General features: G+C 40.4%; 1 protein-coding gene across 1 annotated transcript in view; it reads right to left on the minus strand.

The window, feature by feature from the left end:
* Nucleotides 1-7284, minus strand: part of ntsr1 (neurotensin receptor 1 (high affinity)) — a 49269-nt gene extending 41985 nt beyond the window's left edge. The window contains exon 1 of the mRNA XM_017433470.3: nucleotides 6479-7284. Within this exon, the coding sequence (XP_017288959.1) occupies nucleotides 6479-7147 (669 nt within the window). The 5' untranslated portion in view covers nucleotides 7148-7284. The remainder of the gene's footprint in view (nucleotides 1-6478) is intronic.
* Between the last annotated feature and the right edge of the window lie 465 nt (nucleotides 7285-7749).

Here is a 7749-nt window from a genome sequence, read left to right on the forward strand (position 1 = left end):
TCACGTGTCTTCTTCCTGAGTTATTTGGGGTTATTTTGTATTTCATGCTACACAAACCCACAAAGAAGAGACGAGACCGCAGAAACGGTGGCGAATCACTTTTGAAACAGTAAATATTGGGTTAAAGTTGCGGGAGAGTCGCAAAAAGTTGCGATTTTGCGGGGTTTGCTTGATTTTGCCTTAATAGTTGCGATCGCAACATCGAGAAATCCTGGAGGGTCTGATTAAGCATTGAAATGTCGCAGGTGTGTTACACAACCCGAAAGGCATGGCGGTATATTGGAGGAAATGATCAGTGAGTTACAAAAGCAGAAATTCCTGAAGCTCGAGGTGTTAACGAGACTTGTCAGGAACCTTTTAACAGGTCCAACTTTGGGACAAAGTCCGGACAGACGGACACTACAAAAGACATAACGGAGATAATAACAGAGCAGAAAGTGTTATCTGCTTTTTAAAAAAGGATCTCTAACATCTGTTGGCATTAAACGCCTCGCTCAGTCTTATGTTGGCTGTGGATCAGCTGCAGAAGATTTGGAAGCTCGGATCCTCGGTCCTGTTTCACGTCCCTGCGTTCTTTAACAAAACAATGCAGCTGCTGTTGTTGGCGAGAAATCAGGAGTAAAAATATATCAAAAGCAGGCAGAAGCTTTTTTAAATAGACTTAGCTGTATTTATATAGCCAATCAGGCTTTACAACACAATTTGTGCCCTCATTTACCCAACCACACACATTTATACAGCACTGAATCTCCACAAAGCTAATCTGACTAATCAGTGCTTTAAATGCCATTCATACACTGATTGGGGACACATCGGAGGCAGAGAAGGATATTTCAACATGTGACCACTGCCAGGAATTGCACCTTCAACCACCTCATTGGAAAACAACTTCTCTAACCACTGATCCACATCTTTTGTTCCATCGTGTAAGCTTTTTGGGAGGCCAGATTCCAGATCTGACAGAGATATTTCTGTCGTTTGTGCTCATGATTTAATGAGTCTCTGACAGTTTTTTTTAAAAGAAGAAAACCAAACAGAAGGAGAGGGAATCTGCTGTAGTTGAGGCAGATGTTTAAAGTCACTTTACGTATGAGACAACTTTAATATTTAGCAGATAACCAAAGACTTCAAGCTGAGTTATTTGGCTCAAGCTTAACAAAAAGAAAACCTGTTAAAGGTCGCTGAAACTCTAAAATAAATAACTTATTCCATCTTAAAATGTTTTAAACAATAACGTTTGGTGTTCTCAATCAAAATGTAACGGCAAACAAATTAAAAACAGAGAAAAGGTTAAAAGAAAAAACTTCCATCTTTTAGCATGAATTATGTCCTTCAACAGTAAAGAAGGTAACCAGGTAAGATTTGTGAATGTTCTTGAATCTTTATGTTTAAAGTGGAACTCTTTGACTCAAACATTTCACCGGATGATTCACTTTCGCAGCACAAAAAAAACCCCCAAAAAGCCAAAACACAGTAATTCTGTGAGGCTGGAACCAGAAATGGTTTAATTCTAAAAACAAAACAACTTTTTGAATTTTAAATCAGTCATCTTTTGGATCAAATCAACAGAGAAATGACAAAAAATAAGATGTGAAAAGTCTTGGGGTTCAAATATTTAAGGAGGTTATGTTTTCATTAGTGTTGGTTTGTTTTTCAGTTCATTCGTCTGTTTTGTAGCAATATTACTTAAAACTAAAGAAAAAGTTTTTGAATTAAATTTTCTGGGAATGTTGGGGTTGTCACAAAAAAACAGTGATTAAATTTTGGTTGTGATCCAGATCGTACAATTTTTAATGACCTTATGTCCTTTATAAAGGTTTGCTCTCTCTGAGTGCTTCTTAGTTTTTATTATTATTATTATTATTATAGCAGACTGTATAACTTTAAAGCCAGCACTGAATCAACCCATCAAACTTGTCATTTAATGCCTGCCTTAAATAAAGAATGTTATTTCTTCTCAGGTGTTTCTGTTTTAGTTAATGACTGCGTTTCAACCCAAATGAAAATGATTATCATTAGCACCTGTTTGGTATAATTGGTTAATCAGACACCTGACTCTCTTGCTCTCTTTACATTACATCTTTACATTTTTTCATATCTGCAATTCTGGTCCTCGAGGGCCACCATCCTGCATGTTTTTGCTTGTTCCTCTGCTCCAACACACCTGATTTGAATCAATGAGTGAGTAACAGGCTTCTGTAGAACAAGAAGAGGTGATTTAATCATTGCATCAGGTGTGTTGGAGGAGGGAAACAAGTAAAACATGCAGGATAGTCCTCGAGGACCAGGACTGCCCACCCCTGGCCCTGACGTTTACGCAGAGAATACCTTTCAGTTGTATTTGCAAGCTTTACTCGATGTTTGCATTCACTTTAAGGGAAAACACTGTGTTGATACAAACGCCCCGGGAAGGAAAGAAACACACACACTGAAACAAACATTTCAACCAAGCAGAAAAGTTGCATTGCCGAAGTCTTTCCCCGTGGATGAATCGGTCTGTTTGCAGTTTAAAGCCGGCCTGCTGCACAAACAAGACGACCCCGAGCCTCCAACTCCAGCGCAGCAGGAAGCCACTTAATGTTCAGAAAGCAAACAAGCTCACAGGTACACGGGCCTCTGGAAGTGCACGGAGCTAAATGCGCCACACTGAACATGAAAATGTACAGGAAATATGTAAAGTCTGTCAACGGGGCCGAGGTCACTCTGTGTTATCACACCTTTTTTCTTTCCTCGAGGTCTAAAACACTTTCCCCTTTGAGCATCAACGTCATTCATGACCTGTTTTTAAATGTTAAAATAGTGACTAAATTAAACATTTGCACATTACTACCAGATATTTCACCTTATTAATTAAAGCTCTGATCTGAAAACTTGATTTTTTTTAAAACTTTTAACCAAAAGTTAAAAGCTCTATCAAAGGGTAACATGTTTGCAATCCACGAGTTTGTCTTTGAAGGTTTTCAGGAGTTCTGGATTTGCTGCATTATTTATATTTGCCATTTAGAGTCCACACTAACTAGCGGCGCTGCAGCTGAACTGAAGAAGACTGAACTCCGAACCCAAACGGAGTTCGGGTCACACTCATAATAATCTACAAAGGACCATCCTCCTTCTGCTCGCTAACCTTTTCATCTTTCCCCTTTACTTAAGTTTTCTCATGCATCCAAGTCCCAAACACACACAAATCCACTTTTTCCTCCACTCAGAGTCTCTCACTTCTGTGCAGAAAGTCAAACTGAATCCGCTCGTGCAAAATCTTTTCCATGCACAGAAACAGGGAAGCTTGATCAGAAACGTGCACACATTTGTGAAACTCATTGAAAATTTATGCTATCTTAGTTATTGTACGGCAACTTCAGCTGAAAGTGGGTCATAAATATAAATTACTGGACTTTAAGGGTCACAGGCAATAATTAATTGAAGGTGGGCATGCATGTGTTCATGTCCATGTCTGCAAAATATCTTGTGAACCACTGGATGAATTTTAATGAAACTTTCAGGAAGTATTCATCTGATACGGCTCTACAACCAGACTGCCACAGCTTACTGACCTTACAAAACACAAATGTAGTTATATTTCCATCAGTGTTACAAATATCGTGCTAAAACTGTCATTCAAACATCTGCGTACAGGTACAGATGTTCACATACCTCACCCTTCTCTGTTGTCATGGTTTACTAAAGATTGCCTGGTTGATAGAGGCAGACTTCTTCTAGCTTAATATGATTGTTGAAGTATATTAGTAGCTCTAATATGCAGCTTTGTAGGAGCCAAAAAAACTCTTAAGGGCTGTATTTGTCCCGTGGCTGCTTGTTTAATGACCTGCTCTCTGGTTTGAATGTTAGAGTGCACTTTGGAAAAAAGGTTTTCCTCAATGATACAAGCTGTTTGCTTAAGACTGGCCTATGAATAAACTCAATCAATGCATCGTAAGATAAGGATTTTTTTACCCTCAGCTCAGTTTTAGTCAATATTTGTCGTGCAGGAGTGATGAAAAGGGAAGGAAAAAGATGAGACATAAAGAAGCGAGATAAACTGATGAGGAAAAACAGTGTCTGTGATCCGGAGGAGCATAATAACACTGATGATGTTTTATTTTTTCCTTTTTTTCATTTAGTTCAAATGTTTGGTCAAATATGGGACAGATTTCCTGCTTCATTCATCCGACCTTTGACCTGCAGAGCAGCAACATTCCTCTTAAGGAGAATTATATCCTTGTTTTGGATTGAAGTCGTTGGTGCACAGCGGACCAAAAAGGTGTGTGTGTGTGTGTGTGTGTGTGTGTGTGTTTAAATCTCCCACACTCCTGCCAATGACTCATAGATTCTTTACAATAATCTGCATGCCCCAGAGGTCTGCAACTAATGATTATTATAATTACGGTGTGCTTTTTCTTGAGAAACCGGGTCAGCATTCTGTGTCTGTCGTGTGTCAGAAATTTGAACTCCCACAAACTTTTTTCATAACGGCTCATTTTGAAGGTGTCTCCATCACACACACACACACACACACACACACACACATTTGTTCTGCTGAACAAAGAAAATGCCAAGGTGAGCGGCGATGTGCTTTAGTGAACGAGGCAGTCAGACAGAACACATCCTTTCCTTTTTGTGACATTAATAAAACATTTGTTTAAAGCTTTCCTCTCCAGCTGCACAAAAGGCAGTTAAAAAGGAATTTAGCGCAAGGTAATACTGAATAAAATCATTAAATAATATGATTTTGTACAGAAGTTAACAGAAAAGTGGAAATAAGTGAATATAAAATGTTTGCACTCAGTTTTTTTGTATAAACTGAGCCAGAAAAAAATCAGTTTAAGCTATTTTTAAAGATAAAACATGTCTTGGGTCAACAGTTGATGTATTCTGGGGTGTAAAACAATCAACCCATAACTGTTTTCATGTAAAAAACAAAAACAAGCAGCTAAGATCCTGATGTTTGAGAACTGAGTGAATATTTCAGATAAATAAAGTGGTTTTAATTTCAGATTTTGGATGAATTTGCTTCACCCCACATGCAGTTTTCTTACAGCTGTTTGACATTTTTACTTTCCATTTCCATTTTAATATTGACTGTTTCTTTTCTTTTACAACCCCAGTTCTGAAAACAAGTTAGGATGTTGTGTAAAATGTAAATAAAAGCAAAAAGCAATAATCTGAAAATCTCTCAAACCCCCAAATGTTTAAATTAAGCCCACTTAAAAAAGGTTCTTTTGAATTTGATGGCAGCAACTCGTTTCAGAAAACTTTGGACAGGGGCAAAAACAGGATATAAAAGTAAGTGGTATGAATAAGAAATAGTTGGAGGAGCATTTTCCAACTAATTAGATTAATTAGCAACAGGTCGGTAAGTAAACTGGGTATAAAAGGAGCATTTTAGAGAAGCTGAATCTCTCCGAAGTGAAGATGGGCAGAGGTTCACCAGTCTGCAAAAAAACTGTCTAAAAATAGACCTATTATATTTGTAATATCATCAAAACATTTCAACAATCTGGAGAGGGACAATCGAGCCTGCTAGCAGCGCACAGTTCAAAAGCCTGCCTCTCTGATGGTATGGGGGTGCATCAGTGCTCCAATGCAGAGATATATATATATATATATACAAGTTTTAGAACAATATATGCTCCCATCCAGATGCCTTTTGCTTTTTCAGGAAATGCCTTTTCAGTAAGACACATACTGCATCCCTTCCAGCAGCAGAGCCTGGCTGGTGAGCTGTCCTGCCTGCAGTCCAGACCTCTCACTAACTGAAAACAGCTGGAATCCTCCAACATCCCCTCCCAAAAACTCCAGCAGCTCCAGATGTTTACAGATGTTGTTAAAAATGAGGGGATGCTTCACTGTGGAAAACATGGGCCTGGAACTTTTGTGTTGATGTCATTAAATTCAAAGTTACCTAATTTTTTCCATTAAAAAAGGCACAACTTCTTAGTTTCAACATTTGAAATGTTGTGAATAAAATATGGGTTTATGAGTTTTGCAAATCATTGTATTCTGTTTATTTACATTTTAAACAACTTCCCATATTTTATCTGAATTGGGGTTGAATGTTAACAAATCAAGATGCTTTTGAATTAATTAACAAACTTGATGCCGTTCATTTAGTGGCAGTTAAATAAAAATGAATAAACAGAATTAAAGTAGCAATATATCAGTATTAAACAAAACAATAAAACGTGTTTTCTCTGTAGTCTGACGTTCCTAACATTGTGTTTCAATGCGCACAAACAGGACTCTCCAACAGAAACACAGTCATGCGTAAAGGAGGAGTAAACCCATCAGGTTAAATCCTCATTCCTGCGCTCTGGCGCACGTCTCACACGAACCCCAAACCTGTCTCATTTCACCTGGATTCTCCACAGTGTCAGGTTTCTTGACTCATATTTATAAGTTTTCGTTCATTTTTCGGTGCGTAAAAACGGACAGCGGAGATGCCAGTCTGAAATAAATAAAAAGGTAATTTGCTGACACCCACCTGCAGCACAGTCTTCATGGTGACCGGAGAGACGATGGCGGTGCAGATCTTCTCTCCGTTACGCGTCTCCTGGCCCATGATGAAGAGCATCGGGGTCGCGAGCGCGAAGGACGCGAGCCACATGGCGCTGATGAGCTTCTTGGTGCGGCTCCGGGACATGATGCTCTTCGCCTTGAACGGGTGGCAGATGGCCATGTAGCGCTCCACGCTCAGGCTGGCGATGTTGAGCGCGGTGGCGTAGGAGCAGCTGTCCCGCAGGAAGTAGTAACCCCTGCACACGGCGTCCCCGAACACCCACGGGTGGTGGAACCAGATGAAGTTGTAGAGCTCGATGGGCATGGAGAGGACGAGGATGAGCAGGTCTGACACGGCGAGGCTGGCCAGGTGGTAGTGCACGGTGCTCTGCAGGTTCTGCAGGCTCTTCTTGGTCAGCAGGGTGTAGAGGGTGATGGAGTTCCCCAGAGAGCCCACGGCGAACAGAACCACGTAGATGACCGTGACTATCACCTTGGAGTAAATGTCCGTGTTGACTTCCAGGTCCTCCTCCGTCGTTTTAGACGCGCTCGTGCCGTTTTCAAAAGGGAACAGGGAGTTATTCCCAAACAGCCTCTGCGCCAGCGCGCCCAAACCAACCAAGCCGCGTTCGGAGAGCGTGAAGTTTACATCCATTGCGTCTGTGGTGGTTGAAACTGGGGGGCTGCTGTGGTGACTCCAACTTGAAGGAAACTGGACCGTAAGTCTGAGCGTAGGAGCTTTTATATTCGCCACAGCAGGAGGCGTGCTTCACGCGCCGCTCCGATGACGCACAGACAGCCACTGAGCGGACCTCGTGTCATTTCACCTAACATACAGCTTCACGAACCAGCGCCTCTAAAACCAGAGCCTTTCATTCTGAAGCACGACAAGAGCCGAGCAGCGGGAAGCAGGGGCGCGGAAGGTGCTGCAGCACCATCTGATGGATACCAGGGAACATGCCTGTCTGATACATAATTAAAAAAATGAGTGAAAGTAAATAAAAACAGATTTGATTAGGGCTTCATACATTTAAAGTCCAATATGTGCATGTTTTGGTCATTTAATTTTCTCATCAGAAGCGAGGATTGAAAAACAACAACAATAAAAAAAGTCATTTAAATTATTTTATTTAAAAGGATTTTTTTACTGTTTCAGTAGAATATGACATAGCCTAACTGCAGAAAACACCACAAGACGACCTGAACTTTAGCTGTTAAAGGGCTGTTTTATGTGTTTGCTCCACCTTAAATCAACTC

This window comes from Kryptolebias marmoratus, linkage group LG8, assembly GCF_001649575.2.
Source record: "Kryptolebias marmoratus isolate JLee-2015 linkage group LG8, ASM164957v2, whole genome shotgun sequence".
Taxonomy (NCBI): domain Eukaryota; kingdom Metazoa; phylum Chordata; class Actinopteri; order Cyprinodontiformes; family Rivulidae; genus Kryptolebias; species Kryptolebias marmoratus.